General features: G+C 45.8%; 2 protein-coding genes across 2 annotated transcripts in view; both read left to right on the top strand.

The window, feature by feature from the left end:
• Positions 1–1,571: 1,571 nt before the first annotated feature.
• LOC139472407 (uncharacterized) overlaps positions 1,572–20,360 on the top strand; it is a 39,019-nt gene continuing 20,230 nt past the window's right edge. The window contains exons 1-16 of the mRNA XM_071254883.1: positions 1,572–1,736; positions 2,269–2,373; positions 2,814–2,903; positions 3,133–3,204; positions 3,843–3,953; positions 4,496–4,618; positions 5,061–5,153; positions 6,690–6,795; positions 7,765–7,853; positions 8,388–8,480; positions 9,535–9,675; positions 10,279–10,346; positions 11,170–11,326; positions 12,231–12,327; positions 12,551–12,621; positions 15,148–15,207. Of these exons, the coding sequence (XP_071110984.1) occupies positions 1,572–1,736; positions 2,269–2,373; positions 2,814–2,903; positions 3,133–3,204; positions 3,843–3,953; positions 4,496–4,618; positions 5,061–5,153; positions 6,690–6,795; positions 7,765–7,853; positions 8,388–8,480; positions 9,535–9,675; positions 10,279–10,346; positions 11,170–11,326; positions 12,231–12,327; positions 12,551–12,621; positions 15,148–15,207 (1,641 nt within the window). The remainder of the gene's footprint in view (positions 1,737–2,268; positions 2,374–2,813; positions 2,904–3,132; positions 3,205–3,842; positions 3,954–4,495; positions 4,619–5,060; positions 5,154–6,689; positions 6,796–7,764; positions 7,854–8,387; positions 8,481–9,534; positions 9,676–10,278; positions 10,347–11,169; positions 11,327–12,230; positions 12,328–12,550; positions 12,622–15,147; positions 15,208–20,360) is intronic.
• Positions 16,507–17,851, top strand: LOC139472482 (uncharacterized). The gene has a single exon (XM_071254959.1). The coding sequence runs from the start codon at positions 16,513–16,515 to the stop codon at positions 17,425–17,427; it is 915 nt and encodes a 304-aa protein (XP_071111060.1). The 5' UTR covers positions 16,507–16,512; the 3' UTR covers positions 17,428–17,851.

Here is a 20,360-nt window from a genome sequence, read left to right as displayed (position 1 = left end):
ATGACGATGTTGTTGTTTTTTCTCTTAGTGAAGACTCTCTGGTCAACGGGTGTTCCAGCCTATAATTTAAAAGAGATAAATAGGATATCTTTTTCCCCCATCTGGTAGAGAGCAATTATATGCAAATGGCTGTAACTATTTAGCCATTTATTGTAAAAGAGAGCCACGAACTATAAGTGAAGTCAGTGAATATTTTATCATTGAGACTATATATAAAGAATATAGACTCCCTGATTCAAAAGACTCCTTTGCGATACTCGAAAAAATTCTCAATCCTAGTGTGTCACTTAAATAACAGTTTACTCGTCTGCTTTCTCAAGTGTGATTATCTAGACGAATCTTGCGGTACTTGATAAAGCTGGGAATTAATACGACATAATTAACTAACACTGTAAGAAAACGCCCCGCTTTACAAATTTAGACAGAAATGTATGTAAATTTATATATTTTAGACATGTATATGTAAATGTTTGTATATTTAGTCCCATTTTTATGTAAATGTTTGTTTAGAACTGTACATGCCATGTATACTATTATTGTATAGGTCTCGACGTCATATTTACAACAATTATTTAGCTTGATATAGCTGGAATACTGTTAAAAGCGACGTTAAACCAAACTCACTCACTCATACGCTCTCTGGGCAGACGCTCCACCACTAGACCGCGGAGGCGTTCTTCCTTATATGTACATATAACTATTTAAAGTCAACGCCGGATAATAATCAGCACCAGAGATTGGCTATAGGAGTGTATCACATTTTGCCGCCCTGCAAACTGAACAGTTTTCTTTGGGGAAAATTCAGAACGTTTTAGCATTTCCTTGTAGTGACATTTATTTTTTAAAAATCGTCATACTATATCGGAATAGTTTTTGGAGTGGTCTTGCTGAATCAAATAAACGTTTCTTTTATTACACATATAGTTTCTGTAAGGGTGCGCGAATATATTTTTCACAATTCATCAATCTTTGTAAATACCCAAAAGAGAGTAAAATTTCCAGCATTATAATCTTTAACTATTGAGAGAGTACACCATGTTTGTTCAGCATCTATATGCTTGTTATCAGCCGGGGTGTATGAGAACCAGGTAAACTGGTTCCACTTTTGATCTGCGCAGTTAGCTCTGCTTTTACCTGTTCAGATATAGAGCTCGGGGGGACGGGTGCCCATCTGTGGTTAGTTTACGCATGAGACGAAGCTTTCATAAGTTGTGTTATTGGAATGAAAGCAAACGGAATCAACTGCTTGATAACTTATTTATCACATATAAACAGCAGTCATTATTGTGTATATATTTGGTAAATAATGTTTTTTTTTACAATTTTCGTAATAAAAGTTACATTTTCCTATCTTGAGTTATCTTATATATTAAACTCCTATTTATTGTTTTATGGATGTCTAAACACTAATATCTCATAATTTGTTCGTAATCATTGCGTACTGTTTTTGTACGAGTGAGATACATTTTAGTTACGTCGAATCAAACTGGTATCGTAAAGATACTTATAATGGTAGTTGTACTACAAATACAATCTTAGGCATGTTCCGTTAGTCATGCGCAATGGTGTTTATGTCAAACATGGTGGCGAAGCACATGGACCACACGGCGGCCTCGACTGGTCGTGTTGACAGCAGTGTTTTGGAAGTTTTCAAAACTCTGGCTGAGGGAAATGACCAAGCTAGATCATTAGCGACTAATTTCCTAATTTCACATTTACAAACACAACAAAAGACGGTAAGATCACATTGAAAGAAAATGCACACGTACAGCTATCAATCAGCTGTAACAAGCCCAGTAGGTAGGCCTAGCCCAGAGCTACAGTAGCTGTAAGCCTGACTGAATTAACCATACGTATTTTTGTAAATAATGACAGGGAAATATTGCGCCAGTGGTAGTACGGTTAGGGTTTTAACTGTGAATGCAATGTAAAAAGGATGCTCCTCTTAATTATAGAAATTATTGTTCGTAGAGATAAAGATAGACAAAAAGGCACGTGGAATAAAGTATATCATTGTTTACATTTTCTTTTGACATTCCCAATTTTCTGCAAGCAAAGTTTTATTGTTGCCGGATACTGCCAGCATGATTCAATCCAGAAGTAATAAGAAAAAGGCCTGGGTATATCATTAGTAGAGAGCAGGGCCTTGTCTTGATTGTTGGAACCGTCTCAAACAACTATAGTCCCTTTAAATTTTCACTAGTCTCTCAGAAATAAAGTGGTTCAGTCTTTTTTTGTTGAAATCACTGTGGGCCATTTTTCTTTCAGCCGGAGATATGCAGCGATTTGAGCTACTCCTTGCAGAGGTTAATCAAAGGTCTGTCATCAAACCGGAAATGGGCTCGGCTTGGTTACTCTGTTGCTCTGACTCAGGTAAATGTTCCAGGTTAGAATTGGTCTACAGCTACCCAACGGGATTGAGTGGTCAGATTCACCGGTTTGGTTGATACATGTCATCATATCCCAATTGCGTGGATCAATGCTCATGATGCCAATCACTGGATTGTCTGGTCCAGATTTGATTATGTACAGACTGCCATCGTAAAGCTGGAATATTGCTGAGAGTGGCGTTAAACAACAGACAACATAAGGTAAATGTTGAGATACCCAAATTCAAGACTTTGTACAGTGTCATAGTGTACAAGACAGTGTTAGTACTGATGGCGTGTACAGTTGTGATACATAGATTTCCCTAAAATTCCAATCTAAGTTCCCTTGGCAGGCAAATTAGTGAAGTTTGAGAAAAAAAAAGTTTTTATGTTCATAAATACTGAGGAATTGCGAAATTATGAATTTCATTTTTTGTGTGTCAGATCCTGCGAGTATTCGAAGTGGTCACTGGACAGTTGGTGTTGGAGGGGATTGACAAGCACCTGGTGGTCACACAGCATGACAGTAAGAATGTAAGTCACACAGTCGACAGTAAGAATGTAAGTCACACAGTCGACAGTAAGAATGTAAGTCACACAGTCGACAGTAAGAATGTAAGTCACACAGTCGACAGTAAGAATTCAAGTGGTGAAAGTGACAGTGTGAGTCGCAAGGTAAAAATGACTAACCTCAACAACTTGAATAATGACAGCATATTATTAGACTGCATCATTTGTTTAAATGTGACCTTCACCTTCACAGGAAGCTGGTGCAGTGTACATGGGCAAGGCCTTCGGGTTCCTGGCTATCATCCAGTCTGGGAAGCTGTTTCAGGTTGGTGTGGCACGGGTCACTGTACAGTGTAGCACTGGCAGAACATGGGGTAGTACGGAAAGGGGTGTCCGAACATCGTTCAGCGCATCAACACAATATTGATCAATATTTAACTTTTGGAAAAAATCTGAAAAGTTAATTGTATGTCTATTCTGAAAGTTTTGGTTTAAGACAAAGTATTTCCCTTTTCAATTGCACCCGTGAAGATCCAGGTCAGAAACCATGCTTGTCGTAAAAGGCGACTATGCTTGTCTAAAGAGCGACCAACATGATTGGGTGGTCAGGCTCACTGACTTGGTAGATGCATGTCATCGTATCCCAATAGCGCGGATTGATGCTCATGATGTCAATCACTGGATTGTCTGATCCAGACTTGATTACTTCCAGACTACAATCATATAGCTGGAATATTGCTGAGGGCGGCGTTAAACAACAAACAGACACATTTCATTTGAGTGAATTATGAATTGACGCTGACCTTCTGTGACAAGTTATACACTGCTTTGAGATTTTCTTCCTTTATCTTGGCATTCTGGCCTAGAAGTATCTGTAAAACAATAGATGGAAGTGACCTTGTTGTGGCAAGTCTAAGATCTGATGTTCTGACTGCAGTGTTTGTGTATATGCCCATGTTCCAGAGTGAGCCCGGTCTGGTGTCGGAGGTGGTTGAAAATCTGCGACACATCTCCACACAGAAGAGCTACCTCCAGCCCATCTGCTATCAGGGACTGGTCTCTCTCGTTGCCAAGGTGACCACGCATATAACTTCCTGACTTCTTAACATTGCTTACTTCATTGAGTGATTCACACAGTGTTTAACTTGTGATGTAACATTTCGGTCCATCAGTGAACACCAGCGTTAGAAATTGGCACTAGTCCTGTAGTCCTTGCCAAACTGCCCAATAGGTATCATAAGAACTAGTAGAAATTGACCATTTTTTGACCATTCACATCCCAGTTTACTATGATGCCACAATTTGGCATGCCACAGACCTGTGATCATGGGTTTGAATCTCAGATTCACGCTGATTATGTTTCTGGGTTTGTCAGCACCATATCCATACTTGTGGGTTTTACCGAAGTGTTAAGGACTAAGTCTAAGACGTGCATCTCTGTGGGTTTCCTGCCATCAAGCACACAGTGACAAGACTGGAATGCTCTTCAAAGCAGAGCTAAACTCAAATCACTGTTATTTACAGACAGTGTGATATAACTGGAATATTGCTGATAGTGATGTTAAGTAATGTTCATTAAGATTGTTCAAAGCTGACTTAACACCTGCATGTTTCAGGTTTCAGGTGAAGTGTTCACAGCGCAGGTGTGGCCGCACCTGGAGGCGGATCTGGTGCTGGGCTGGGACGACTGCTCACCTAACACTCTCCTCCTCGTCTACTGGTCAGCCAAGGTCCACAAGGTAAGCATTGGGTGACGACGCAGGAATTGCAGAAAAGTACCAGCATGGCTTTGTGTGTTTGTTTTAATAGTGAGTTGATTATACAGGCTGGAATAGATTATTCACTGTAGCTGTATCATAAGGGGAGTCCGAATCAATCGAAGATGCTTTGCAGAGTTGCCTCCCTTAGGTGTGAAAGGATCTTATGATCCTAGTTCAAATCTGAATTAGCCTGGTTATGATCATTACTTGTCAGCACCATACCTATGCGTAAAGGCTTCAGATGTGTCTGTGTGTCTGTGCGTGCCTCTGTGCGTGCCTCTGTGTGCAAATGTGTTTGTGTGTGTGTGTGTGTGTGTGTGTCTATACCTGTGTGTCTGTCTGCCTGTCTGTCTGTGTCTCTTTGTCTCTCTGTGTGTCTGTGTCTTATCCTGTCTTGTGATGCATTCTTTTGCTGTTACAGAAGAAACTGAACAAGGCTTTTATGACTAAACATTGGGGAAGCATGAAGTTATTCGGGGAGAAGAACTATGCCAACATGCTACAGGTGTTGCAGGTGAGAATTGTGTATGCCGGTCACTCATCCCTGGCTATAAGGACCTTTGTTGAGCTTTATTAGACAACACCCTCTTGGGGATTACGGGTTAGAAGTGGTTGAAGGAGGCACCCATATGCATCAGGTGGTCAGATTTGGTGACTTAGTTGATGGCCTGTCATCATACCCTGAGGACATGGATTGTTGCTCACCAAGTCTGACCACCTGAGGCGTTTAGGTGCCTTGATGGCCTGTCATCGAACCCTGAGACCCGTGAAGATTCCAGGGTAGAATAGGTCTTCAGCAACCCATGCTTGTCGTAAAAGGCGACTAACAGGATCAGGTGGTAAGGCTCGCTGACTTGGTTGATGCATGTCATTGATCCAAATTGCGTGTATCGATGCTCATAATATCAATCATTGGATTTTCTGGTCCAGACTCAGTTATTTACAGACTGCCGTCATATATCTGTAATATTGCTGAGTGTGGCGTTAAACAACAAACCAACCAACCAACCAACCAATCATACCCTGACGACATGGATCGTTGCTCACAAGTTTAGCCACTGGATTTTTCTGGTCCATACTGAATATTATTTACAGTCTGCCATCATTTAGCTGAAATATTGCTGACTGCAGTGTTTAACAACAAACAATATATTGTTCAACCCGAGAATGAATACATGTTGCCGTCTGATAGATCCCCATTAGATAAGAAAATGGTGGAACCAAGCATTTCATGACATCCCTGCTGTGCTGTGAACAACCTTGAATGTCTTGGTAAATGTTTTTGGCCAACAAGATGTTCCAGTTTTCAGCCATCTTGTGGTAACAGTGCTGTCTGGATAACAAGTTCACTCCAGTCTTGTAACAGCCATCTGGATAAAAGGGGTTCACTGTAGACCCAATGTAACAGTGCTGTGTGGATAACAGGGGTTCAATGTAGACTTATTATAACAGTGCTGTCTGGATAACGGGCTCACTGTAGACATATTATAACAGTGCTGTCTGGATAACAGGGGCTCATTGTAGACGTATTATAACAGTGTTTTCTGGATAACACGGGCTGACTTCAGACATTATAACAGTGCTGTCTGGATAACAGGGGTTCAATGTAGACATATTATAACAGTGCTGTCTGGATAACGGGCTCACTGTAGATGTATTATAACAGTGCTGTCTGGATAACGGGCTCACTGTAGACATATTATAACAGTGCTGTCTGGATAACAGGCTCACTGTAGACTTATTATAACAGTGCTGTCTGGATGACGGGCTCACTGTAGACTTATTATAACAGTGCTGTCTGGATAACAGGGGCTCACTGTAGACATATTATAACAGTGCTGTCTGGATAACGGGCTCACTGTAGACTTATTATAACAGTGCTGTCTGGATAACAGGGGCTCACTGTAGACATATTATAACAGTGCTGTCTGGATAACAGGGGCTCACTGTAGACGTATTATAACAGTGCTCTGTGGATAACAGGGGCTCATTGTAGACATATTTTAAGAGTACTCCCAAGATTAACAGGTTTCTTTTTATTCTCTTTCAGAAATCTGCCGAAAATCATCCTGTTATACACAGCATCGTTGACGTCATTGTAGACGACCTTGCAGCTAGCGGCCATGACGTTGTGGGATTCTTCAACCAAGTGGTCTGTAAGTAGAGGGTAGAGGAGAAGTGTCACGTACACCGAGCCTCACGTATCCTCGGTCTCGTGGTGTACAAGCCCAATCAGAAGGTCATCCTAATAGCCCCTGGCTAAACACCTGAATCCGGGTCAGAATAAGTCTTAACTCCATACCGCTGAGAAACCCGATTAAAATGAGGATTGGATGGTCACAATGTGTGTCCTGGCTGACTGTGTTACGTGGCATAAGTGCAGCATTGTACTGATGTTAGTAACTACTTTGGCCAATACTTCGTTATCTATAGGCTATATTCAAAGTATTGATGCAACATTATGCAACATTCTCTCAATCACTGACACTTCCTGTGAATAATTGTTAAATTGATAATGGAATGTAAAGCTATAATCATCCTCACATAATCACACACTCTCTTGTCCTAATGGGGCGGTCGGGTAGCCTAGTGGTTAAAGCGTTAGCTCGTCACGCCGAAGAACCGGGTTCGATTACCGACATGGGTACAATGAGTGAGCCCATTTCTGGTGTCCCCCGGCGTAAAACCATACTCACTCACTCTTGTCCTAACTCATGCACGCTTTCGCTTATGCACTCTTGCCCTTATGCACTTGATTACTCATGCACACTCTTGTGCTTAATGCAGTCTCTTGCACTCTCAAACTCCATTCAGTGGCATTTAGAAGTTGGTGTGATGAAGAAAGACAAGTTCTATGGATGAACAACTTCTTTATTACAATTAGTAAGACGTTTCGGTGTAGATTCTAACAGCTTTTTTCACTTGCTTGATAAAGGTGTTAGGATCTACACCGAAACGTCGCACTAATTGTAATAAAGAAGTTGACCATCCATAGAACTTGTCTTACTCTTAAGCTCGTACACTCTCTGGAACTCCGTCCTGCCCTCCCCCAGTGTATATCTCAGGTACCCGCAATGGAGATCTGTCTGCCAGTACTGATGGTGTTTGGTGTTGTTTGGTTGCAGTGAAGCTCCTGGAGGGCAGCCACAGCCACAAGTACCTGGGTCTCCACCTGTACCTCAAGATGGTGCCCAGCATCACCGACCCAGCACAGGTGAGACAGACAGAGAGGACAGCCCAGCGTGATGCTGTAATTCAGCCTGTGAGTGCAGGACAGACCGACAGACAGACAGACTGTAGGGATAGTGCTCTTTGAGAGAGGACGGCTTCACCAAGTGATGCTGTAGTGCAGGTCAGACAGACAGACAGACAGACAGACAGACAGACAGACTGACAGACTGTAGAGTTAGTGCTCCTTGATGGAGAACTGATCACCAAGTGATGCTGTAGTCTAGGCTATGAGTGAAGGACAGACAGACAGACTGTAGAGTTAGTGCTCCTTGATGAAGGACTGATCACCAAGTGATGCTGTAGTGATGTGTGAGAGGACAGCCTGAAACTATGCAGTCGTCAAACATATGAGCATAGCTGTGTGCTTAAAGAGGCAACTTTAAGCCTCGGCAGCTAAGGTACATGTCTCTGTTGGATCGCTTGTGTTGCCTTGACCAGATAGAGACCAAGGTATTTGGATGTACCCAATACATTGTAGTATGTTGTAGATAATTTAACAAAGACATCTATTTTTCAGTTGCGGAAGACCTTAAGCCCAGCTATTATGAACATGTTGGTCTTCAACTTGCCCCGAAAAGACAGCACTGCCCACACAACATGTCACAGCATTGTGAGTAGCACCATGGACAGTAGATTAGTAGACCGTAGTTAGTACATCAGTAGACAATAGATCAATAGACCGTTGTTAGTAGATCAGTAGACAGTAGATCAGTAGACCATAGACCTGTAGAAAGACCTGCCAGTGGACCCCTGAAGATCCAGGGTAGAATAGGTCTTCAGCAACCCATGCTTGCCGTAAAAGGTGACTATGCTTGTCGTAGGAGGCATTTAACGGGATCGGGTGGTCAGACTCGCTGACTTGGTTGATGCATGTCATCGTATCCTAATTGCGTGGATCGATGCTCATGATGTCAGTCACTGGATTGTGTGGTCCAGACACGATTATTAACAGACCGTCGTCATATAGCTTGAATATTGCTGAGTGCTGCGTTAAACAACAAATAAACAAACCTGCAAGTAGGCTGTAGTGAATAGATCAGTAGACCTGTACAAAGACCTGATGTAACAAATGTAAATGATAGCGTAACATGTTGTATGAGATTGTGTAACATGACTACGATTGTGTAACATGTTGTATACGATGGTGTAACATGTTGTATACGATGGTGTATTCGATGGTGTAACATGTTGTATACGATGGTGTAACATGGTGTATTCGATGGTGTATTCGATGGTGTAACATGGTATATACTATGGAGTAACATAGTGTTTTCGATGGTGTAACGTGTTGTATGCGATGGTGTAACATGTATACGATGGTGTAACATGGTGTATACGATGGTGTAACATGTTGTATTTGAATGTGTAACATGTATATGATGGTGTAACATGTTGTTTTCAATGGTGTAACATGGTGTATACGATGGTGTAATATGTTCTAGATGATGGTGTAACATGGTATAACATGGTGTAATCGATGGTGTATATGATGGTGTAACATGGTGTATACGATGGTGTAACATGGTGTATACGATGGTGTAACATGGTGTATACGATGGTGTAACATGGTGTATACGATGGTGTAACATGTTGTATATGATGGTATAACATGGTGTATATGATGGTGTAACATGGTGTATGTAAAGATGTAACGGTCTGTGCAGGTCGGAAGCCTACTGAGCAAGTTGGGAGCAGGAGACTCAGACATGGACACGGCTGTACTCGAATGTTTCACCAGGGCCCCGGGCAGCCTCAACTTTGACAACGTGACCAGTACCCACACAGTGTCCGCCATCCTACACAAGGTCAGTTCCCTCCCACCTATGTCAGCCTTTGTGAACAGACCACAGCTCCCTTATGAACACTGACAATGTTACCAGTACACCCTACCATGTTCTCAACTATGACAATGTTACCGGCACCCCCCTTCCCATACCTCGGATTGTCCCAATTATTCTCACTTCTCACTTTTCATGCGGAGGCCCTGGCTTCTACTCCTAACAAGGGTACAATCATCTTCCCGAGGCAAGAGAGTTAACTGACTTTGAAAAGTCCAGTTTCCACCCTTGCCGAACTAGGCTGGAATTACTGGGCTGGATCGTAGCGCCACCAGTGGCTATTACCAGTTATGTCCTTTCTAATCTTCGCCTATGCATCGACTCGTTAGTCCAGCCAAAATGTAACTCCATAATACCAGCCTAGTTCGGCTAGGGTGGAAACTGGACTTTTATAGTCAGTAACTCCTTTGCCTCGGGAAGATGGGGTACAATGTTTTGAAGCCTATTTCTTGTTTTCCCTGCTGTTATTTCTGAATTTGTTTTATGAACAGCTAAGAAACAAAATATGCATCGGTGCATCTGTGAATCGTGACACACCTAGTATTGGTTGTAGCTTCTCTATTGTTACAGATATCCGAAGAGGCAGTGAAACAATATGCAGCGTCTCTCATGGCTTATATCAACGGCACAGACAGAACGTGAGTATCTGCTCAAGTCAGGCTTGACAGAGCTGATTGTGCAGTAATGACTTCATTCGCAGTAAAGACACAATGATTTTTCTAATGACTTACACAAGGATTATTGACGTTGGAGATTATTCTTCCGTGGACTAGATCACCTCTGTGGTATACTGTGTCTAAGTGGGGTATTCATGTTAAACTGCAGCATGTGTCATTGGGCTAGCACTATAAAACGGGAATTAGTTCGACAAGTGCAAGCATGCATGCATGTTGCCCTATAAATGCAATAATCTTGAATGCAAGATTTAGCCCAACTCATCTCATCTTTTCCATGGACTTCTTCCAAATGGCCCTCAGGAATTCTTTTGGCATGTCATGAAAAAGTCAAAGGTCAAGGTCACAAGATTGTGTTACTGCAAAAGTTTCATTGCCATTATCATTAAAAGCTTTGTATGTTCCTTATATAAGGTGGGTCCCTGCTATGAAAAGAACGTTCAGCTTTTTGTGAAACATGGTTACATCATTGTCAGTTTCTGAGGCATGGTTGCTGCATATTTGCATGTTTATCAGAAATCCTAACACATCAAACGTCAGAATGTATTCAAGGTCACCTTTGAGGAAATTTTCTTATTCTGTCAGCCCTGGGAATTCTTTTGGCATATGCAGCAAGGTCAAAGGTCAAGGTCACAAGAGAAAAAATGTTCCACATGAAATTTCCAGGCATCAAATACTCAATAACACCCGTAAACATGAAGACACATAATGTTTATCTCCCGATTCACTCACTCACTCACTCACTCACTCACTCACTCACTCACTCACTCACTCACTCACTGTCCAGGTTCCCGGGTGGTCAGGAGAAGCTGGCTGTGAGTCAGTTCTGCTCCATGTTGACGTCACCCAAGGTCAAGGACCCCAAGTGGCGGCTGTCTGTTCTACAGTTCCTGTTGGCGCGATCCTTCTTCACAGTTACCTGTCCAAACAACTCTTTACCTCAGGTAAATCTGACACACACTTAATGCTAACAGTCGTCTATCGGTGGAGAGCAATAAGTTTGAAGAATACTTAAATCAGTTTTAATTTTAACTTTGCAAACACTATTTCATGAATGAAGATTTATTTCCCCTACTGCTAGAAAACGGTTGTGATGAGATCTGATTCAGAATTGATTCAAATGTTTTTTGTCGGATTACACAGATTTGCACCTTTATTATGTTTATTCCTCAATAAATGAAAAGACATGTTGAAGTCAAGTTTTATGAATACCAGTCAACAATAACTTCACAGACTGCTTATTTAATTATTCACACTAGCGCTGGGATGAGTCCAAATTTACTACTCGGGTACCCACCCCCTTATTACCCAACCCTATCCGGGTACCCCCTGTAGGTCTCAAGAGATAGGTACAAAATGTCCGATTGGGAAACGTTTGACTGTACTCCTGTCTCAATGTATTTAGATACACGTATAAACTGATCTGGTCATGCATCCACTGATGTTGACCTTTGTGCAAACATATAAAGTCAGGAAGAATGCGTGCATAGTCAGAAAGAAACATGAACATTTGTTACTTATAGTGTAACCATAGAGTTGTAGATTAAACAATATAATCATGTGACTAACAACAGGTCCAGGTAGTCCTGTGGGTACCCGGGTCCTACCCACCCGACCCGAGTTACCCGTCCCCGCCCTAATTCGCCCCCAAAAAACGGGAACAACATACGAAATCAGTGACATGTCCAACACAATAATGCCCCGCCCACTCTTTTATCAGCCAACCAGGAAGTATCCTTCGTTTAGAGTGACACGACCTTCTGTGGACCCTCAGATCTACACAGAGAGAGGATTGTATCTGAGTAACAGAGACTTTGTGATCTTTGAGTTACTTGTATATGTTCACAGTGTGAGGTGTTGGCAAACCAGCCCAACAACGCAGTCAAGCAGTGCCTCCGAGCCAACTTCTACAAGGCCCTCAACACCCTGGCAACATTGAACCCAGGTAGGTACACGCGTAACACCCCCACCCTGGCAACATTGAACCCAGGTAGGTACACGTGTAACACTCCCACCCTGGCAACATTAAATCCAGGTAGTTACACGTGTAACACTCCCACCCTGGCACACTGCTGTGTGGCACACTTCGTATCTCGATGTTAACATGGTACATGGTCCTTAGCGTCAGAGTGACGGTAATCTTGATACATTGTATTGCTTTGTTGCAGAGAAGAGCAGCAGGGCCGAGCACTTCCAGTCCTATGTGGGTCTCGTGTATGAAGTGGTCAAGTACACAGACGTGAGTACACTCTGCAGCTGTGAACATCATGTATCTTCCCGAGGCAAGGGAGTTAACTGACTGTAAGAGTCCAGTTTCCACCCTTGTCGAATTTCTGGGTTTGATCGTAGTGCCACCAGTGGCTATTGCGAGTTATGTCCATTGTATGTCCCTCTTATTGACCAATCTTATTCCCGTGAAGATCTGGGGTAGAATAGGTCTTCAGCAACCCATGCTTGCCGTAAACGACGACTATGCTTGTCGTAATAGGTGACTAACGGGATTGGGTGGTCAGGCTCGCTGACTTGGTTGGTGCATTTCCTCCATCCCAATTGCGTGGATCGATACTCATGATATTAATCACTGGATTGTCTGATCCAGACTTGGTCATTTACAGACCGCCGTCATATAGCGGGAATATTGCTGAGTGTGGCATTAAACAACAAACCAGCCAACCAGCCAACCAACCGACCAACCAACCAACCTCTCATATCACTTGCATTTGCTTCAAACAAAATGGCGACTCCCAGTGAAGATGATCTGATCGATAATCTAGATGTATATTGTAATAAAACGGGTCATACTTCGAGAAGTGTATCAAATCATGTGAGCAGCTTGATTGAAAATATAAAAAGATTTGAAAAATATCTGTTGACGCAAAGTTGATGGTACACAATGCCTTGCAAATCCTTCAGTCAACCGAAATCTGCACATCCAGTTTACGAACTGGATGTCAAGTTCAAGTGGGTGGGCGGATGTGGCTGCTTGTACTAGTCTGGACTGATGCCGGTTTATAGTGCTAACTCAGTGAGATTCAATGAGAATACCCCATTCAGACACAGTATACTGACTCCGAGCCGACCATTCCATGTTTTAGCCCCTTAATGTTGAGCGCCAGGCAGGGTAACAAGTGCCATTCTGTGGATCTGTGGATGCATAGATCTAAATATGAGGTGAGGTGAAATGGGGTTTAACGTCACGTCCAAGATTATTGCACTTATATAGCGACGTGCATGTACGTGTGTGCGTTTGTGTGGCTGCTTGTACTAGTCCGGACTGATGCCGATTTATAGTGTTAGCTCACTGAGATAACATGCCGCAGTTTAACATGAATACCCCACTCAGACACAGTATACTGACTCCGAGCCGACCATTCCATGTTTTAGCCCCTTAATGTCGAGCGCCAGGCAGGGTAACAAGTGCCATTCTTTTAATGTCTTTTGGTATGACATGGCTGGGGATCGAACCTTTCGCTCTCCTGGCGGCTGCTTCCAGAATCAGCATATTCTCTGATTTCTCAATTACATATTTAATCACACGCGGAAGCATATGTTATGTGTATCTGAATGAGGGGAAACTTCAGGATGATTTCTTTGACATCTGTCCTCAAGTATGTGATGAATCGCATCTTGATTCATCCTCTGAGAAAGAAAGGTTCCCAATACAGATGCTTGTTGTATGTCCTGTCTAAGATGGACATAGGTTGGTCATCTTGGCTGTGGAGCCTGTGCGGCCTCCCAAACTCTCAGCTGTGAAATGGCTGATTGGGTCCAACTTCTTCATTGAATGATGATCACACTGTGAAATATAGTGTCAAGTCTTGTCTCTGCACCAATCTTTTCCCCAACCCTCCAACCCTCCAACCCTCCAACCCATTCACTCATTCACCCACCCATTCTTCCACAAACTGGGCATTGGGGTAGCCTTGTGGTTAAAGTGTTCGCTTGTCACGCCGAAGACCCTGGGTTCGATTCTTGACATGGGTACAATGGGTACAATTTCTGGTGTCCCTTGCTGTGATATTGCAGAAATATTGCTAAAAGTGGCGTAAAACCATACTCACTCACTCACTTCTTCCACACACAAATACAACAACCCCCTCCCCTTTTCCACTCTACCAGTCATTCGTTAAACAGTGGACCACCTCCATGGTCTAATGGTAGAGCGTCCGCCCGGACGGTACCAGGTAGAGGTACGGGGTTCGATCCCCAGTCACGTCATACCAAAAGACGTTAAAAGATGGTACTTGTCGAAACCCTGTCTGGTGCTCAGCATTAAGGGGCTAAAACAAGGACTGGTCGGCTCGGAGTCAGTGTACCGTGTCTGAGTGGGGTATTCATGTTAAACTGCGGCATGGTTTCTCAGTGGACTAGCACTATAAATCGGCATCAGTCCGGACTAGTACAAGCAGCCACACAAACGCACACACGTACATGCACGTCGCTATATAAGTGCAATAATCTTGAACGCGACGTTAAACCCCATTTCACATCACCTCGTTAAACAGTGCTGCGGTAAACACCACACTCACATGGACGTCGAACTACCCTCTCACCAGGTGCAGTTTGAGTTGTACTGATTTGAGACAGTTTCCTTGCTAGGCTTGGGGGTACTCTAGTAGTTAAAGCGTTTGTTCGTCATGCTGAAGGCCTGGGTCCGATTTCCCACAAGGGTACAATGTGTGAAGCCCATTTCTGGTGTTCCCAGCCGTGAGATTTTTGGAAAGTCGTTTGAAATCCAACGCACTCACCCACTGTTTTCTTGCAGACTCTGATCAAGTCCCCGGACTCTGTGACTCTGCAGCTGGAGACTGGTCTTCAGGAGGAGGTAACTCTTGTTTCTATTTGCATTACTGTTCACCGACACAATACTGCACACTGATGTTGTTCACCGACACAATACTGCACACTGATGTTGTTCACCGACACAATACTGCACACTGATATTGTTCACTAATCCCCAGTAAGATGTTGACAGCCTTCAGCGTTGAATATAAAACTATGTAATATTAAAGCTAACAATATAAATTATTTTGTAAACGAAAGTAACCAACTTGTTTTGACTGCACATGAATGAAGGGTCAAATACGTCTTTTATTGGTTAATTACATTAAGTAATACGTTACCACTGTTATACCGAGGCTGTTGTTTCCCACAACTGCTGCTATAGCGAAATCTACCACAGAGATCTCAATTGCCTTATGCAGCACGTGCGTAGCCACCTAGCTGCCATGTGACACCCTTCACTCTTGTCTCTTTCGTCTGCTAAGTAAGACGTGTTTTCTCCTGCTGAAGCGTTCCTGAAGATTTGGTGATATTTATTATAGTTTATTCTCTAATAAACTGTGCTTTTATGGGGCGTTGCGGTAGCTACGCTTGGTTATAATTTTCCCGCCCTTTTTTCTATATACTTGCGGGGTTCGCGTATGCACGTTGTGTTTTACGTTTCCCCTGTTTTTGTATGTTTTGGGGGTTAACATAACTTATTTCTTTAATAAAAGTTATATGTGTATGTTATATGTTCACATTGCTCGTTTATTTTCTTGTGAAAATGCTCGTTTGTGAATCATTGTGGTGCGTGCGTTGTAACCATGTTTTGTTCTTTGTTTATAGCAAACAATCAATGTCTGACATGGATATGTCCCCAGTATCCACCCCCTCTACCCCTGCTCCTCGGAGTTGTGGGGTGTGCAGAAAGTTTTTGTCGTCCCGGGATCCCCACGATCGTTGCCCGCGGTGCAGGGTTCCTTGCGGGGACACCCGGTGCACCCTGTGCGAAGGTCTGGGGCCTGCTGAGTTTGAGCGGTACCGGCTGTACGTACAGTCCGTCTCCACCCCTGTGGTGGCCGGTTCGTCCGGTCGGGGTCCCCGTGCGGGTACCACCTCCTCGGCTGCGGCGGATCCCCTTGCGGCCCTTGGGCTGTCTGGGGATTCCGTCGCCGCATTGTTGTCGAAACTTGTGGACTCCAAGCTGGCGGCCTTATCGCAAGATAGGCCGCTGGCTGTTCCGTCCCCGGCCTCTTCGGTGGCCGCGGGTTCGGACGCGGGGTCCACCGGTACGGCGGCGGCTGCCGTGGTTACCGGTCCTTCCCCCGAACCGTTGGTTCCGCTATCGGTTAAGGACCGCGTGGCCATGGTGTATGACCTCTTCGAGGACATGCCAAAGCCCCTGCCGATACCGCGGGGAATCCACGGTTCCGTGGGTTCCTCCGAGGTATACGACGAGACGTCCGACAAGGCTTTCCCGGCATCAACCTTGCTGCGCGGGATTAAGCCTTCTTTGGAGAAGGCCTTCACGGCTGCCTCCGGTCGGGGTCTCCCGTTACCTCCCCCGTCGTGGAGAAAAGGGTCTTTCCCAGTACATGACCTTGCCTTTCCCGAGGCTGGTCCTTCTGCGGAAGCCCATGTGGAGCGTTTGGGGGTCCGTGCCCCACCGGTTGCCACGGTACCACAAGGTACCTTGCAACAGCTGGACACCCTCGCTCAACACTCCATGCTGGCATTGTCTCACGGAGACACATACCTGGCTGCAGCGGCCAGTCTGGTCGAAGGTTCTCCTACGGACCGAGACCAGCGCATTTACAACTGCTTGCTCGGTTTGAATGCTTCCCTGGAGTACGTTGCCGGGGCTTCGGCCTTTGTTTCCGGCACGTGCCATTTTCTTCGGCGCCAGTCGTATCTGGCTGCTTCAGGGTTGGACGCTGCCAATCAGGAGGTGCTCCTTTCGCAGCCTTGGTCTGCTCGGACCCTGTTTAATAACAAGATCCCTGGGGTTCTGAAGGAACAACAGGCCGCTGTGTCTGCCGATGCCTCTCGGCACACACTGGATCTTGTGGGGTCCTTGCATAGGCGCCTGGGTGCCGCTCCGAAGCGGAGCGCGCCCCAGGATGCTGCGTCCGGCAGGCCTAAGGGGTCGGGTCCTTCTTCCTCCAGGAAGAAGCCCCGCTCTGAGGGCTCCGGTAAGGGTTCTCAGCAGCCCTTTCGCGGGAAGAAGGGGAACTGGGGGAAGCCCAAGTCGTCTAAGGACGGCAAGGGCCCCTCCAGGTGACTCTCATTGGAGGGGTTCGTATGCCGACAGCGCCAACTTCGGTTGGCCCGTAGGCGAACCCGAGTCACTTGGCCCTGGACAGTTGCGCCTGCCGCAGCCCGTCCGGCCCCCCTCTCTTTCCCCAGTGGGAGCCAGACTCCAGACTTATTGGGAGAATTGGGAACAAGTGTTCGACGACCCGTGGGTGGTCAACACGATTCGGTACGGCTATCGGCTCGATCTCAAAGCGAATCCGCCGCTCACCGTTGCCCCGTCGGCAGGTTTCTATTCGGAAACCGATCTTCCCTTCCTCGCCGATGCCATCGGCAGGTTGGTGGAGAAGAGGGCAGTTCGGGAGTTAGCTCTACCAGAAATAACACCGGGGTTTTACTCCAGGATATTTCTCGTTCCCAAGAAGGACAGTGCCGAACTCAGAATGATTCACAACTTGAAATCGTTCAACGAGTTCTACCTGCGCAAGTTCAGAATGTTGAGCTTGACGGACCTGAAAGCACTGATCATGCCGGCCGACTGGCTAGCTTCGATCGACCTGAAGGATGCTTATCTGCATGTTCCGATTCACTCGGATCATCACAAGTATCTCAGGTTTGTCTTTCAAGGCAGGCACTACGAGTGGGTTGTACTCCCATTCGGTCTTTCATCCGCTCCCTGGCTGTTCACCCGGTTAACCACCCCCATAGTGGGGTTCCTCCACCGGAGGGGTGTCCGGTACTTCGCGTACCTGGACGACTCGCTAGTAGCAAATCGAATGACGGACACCCTGTCACGCCATCTCGTTTTCGCACGTCGGCTCTTGGAGCAATTGGGGTGGATTGTCAATCTCCCCAAGAGCGAGTTAACCCCTTCTCAGAACTTGCAGTTCATCGGAGGTCGGTTCAACACGGTGTCCCATCGCCTATTTGTCCCCCCAGACCTGTGGCACAAAATTCAGGCGATGATTGCCAAAGTCTTAGCGGTGCAACAGACTGTTCACTTTTGGGAACAGCTGTTAGGGCTACTTGTATCAGCCCAGGACTGCACCGAACGGGGTCGTCTCCAATTCCGCCCGCTGCAACGGTTTTTAATCCAGTTGTTAGCAACGGAGGTGAACAGTGCGACCGTCGCCCTCCCGGATCGGCTCCGACCGCATCTGGAGTGGTGGACGCTCCCTTACAATGTCTTATCAGGAGTCTCTATGTGGCCCTACCGGGCCACGTTGAACCTGTATACAGACGCCTCTCTAGTGGGCTGGGGCGCCCATCTAGAGGGGGAGGTGAGCTCGGGGCTGTGGTGCGTAGACGAACTAGGTCTTCACATCAATTGTCTCGAGTTCAAGGCAGTGATCAACGCAGTCAATCACTGGAAGCATCGTCTCGTCTACGCCCGGCTCATGCTGGCGACCGACAACACGACGGTGGTGTCCTATGTGAACAAACTGGGGGGAACCCACAGTCACTCGCTACTCGATCTCACGTTCGAGTTTTACGCTCTGGTGGACAGTGTCCCGTGCCAGATACGCGCCCGTCACATCCCAGGTGTGCGGAACGTACTGGCCGATGCTCTATCGAGGCCTCAGGATCCGAGCCCCACAGAGTGGATGCTGAACCCAGTAGTGTTTCAGTGGCTGTGCGAACGTTTGGGTCGTCCGATGGTCGACCTGTTCGCAACACGGTTCAACAATCAACTCCTGTTGTTTGTATCACCAGTCCCGGACCCGAGGGCCATCGATCACGATGCTCTCGCGTTAGACTGGACGGGCTTGGACGCTTATGCTTACCCGCCGACAGCGTTGACACCACACATTCTAAGCCGGCTTCGAGGAGTTCGCTGTCGAATGTTACTGATCGCGCCCATGTGGCCGAACAGATCGTGGTACCCCGACTTGCTGACCCAGGTCACGCAGTCGCCACTCCCACTGCCTGTGAGACCGGATCTCTTGATCCACCCTCACACCCGTCAGCTTCATCCAAACGCAGGGCAGTTCAATCTGCACGCGTGGATGTTGTCACCGAGCGTCTGAGGAGTAAAGGTTTTTCTCGCCGGGCGTCTCGGGCATACGTTAGTATGCATCGTGATTCTACCCAGAAGGTGTATAATGCACGTTGGGTTATTTTCACGAAGTGGTGTTGTAAATATCACATTCATTCGCCAGATAAGGTATCTGTGCAGGATATTGCTCGTTTCATGTCTCACTTGCGAGAGACCCGGAAACTCTCCGGGGGTTCCATTGCCAACTATGTTTCGTCCGTTGCTACGGTACGGGACGTTGCTATGGGTACCAGTCTCTCCAAAGAGCCGGTGATACGGGGTATTATCAAGGGTTTCAAACAGCACGATCTTAAGAAGGGCCGCCTTCGGGCACCGGCCTGGGATCTTTCCCTAGTGTTGCAATCACTTACGGAAGCTCCGTATGAACCCTTGCATAGTGCTTCGTTCCGGCATGTGACTTGGAAAACAGCATTTCTCCTCTCCTTTGCCACGGCAGCACGTGTATCCGAAATTCATGCACTCGATGTCGCCAAGGTACGATTCGATAGGGGTGACGAAGGAGCGGTCCGCCTGGGCCTGCTCATGAGCTTCGTCGCCAAGAATCAGAGAGTCGGGCAAACGGAGAGAGAATTCACTGTAAGATCCCTCAAAGAAATCTTACATCCTGCTGATACTGAGGACAGAGCGCTGTGTCCGGTTAGGGCCCTTAAGTATTATCTTAAGGCTTCGAATGAACGTAGACAAGGGCGTGACCGTCTGTTCATATCGTGTAACCCTAATCGCACGGTTGACATAACTCGCAACTCGATTGCGTTGTGGCTTCGTTCTGTCATCAATCTGGCGTACCGGTCTCGGGGGTTACCGGTAGCGGGGTCAAACCCGCACGAGATCAGGGCGCTAGCGGCAACATTTGCCCTACACTCGAATATCTCTGTTCACAGAATATTACGAGGTTGTTACTGGCG

This window comes from Haliotis cracherodii, unplaced genomic scaffold (genome assembly GCF_022045235.1).
Source record: "Haliotis cracherodii isolate W230 unplaced genomic scaffold, xgHalCrac1.p SCAF_24, whole genome shotgun sequence".
Taxonomy (NCBI): domain Eukaryota; kingdom Metazoa; phylum Mollusca; class Gastropoda; order Lepetellida; family Haliotidae; genus Haliotis; species Haliotis cracherodii.
This window is presented reverse-complemented; position numbering and strand designations above follow the sequence as displayed.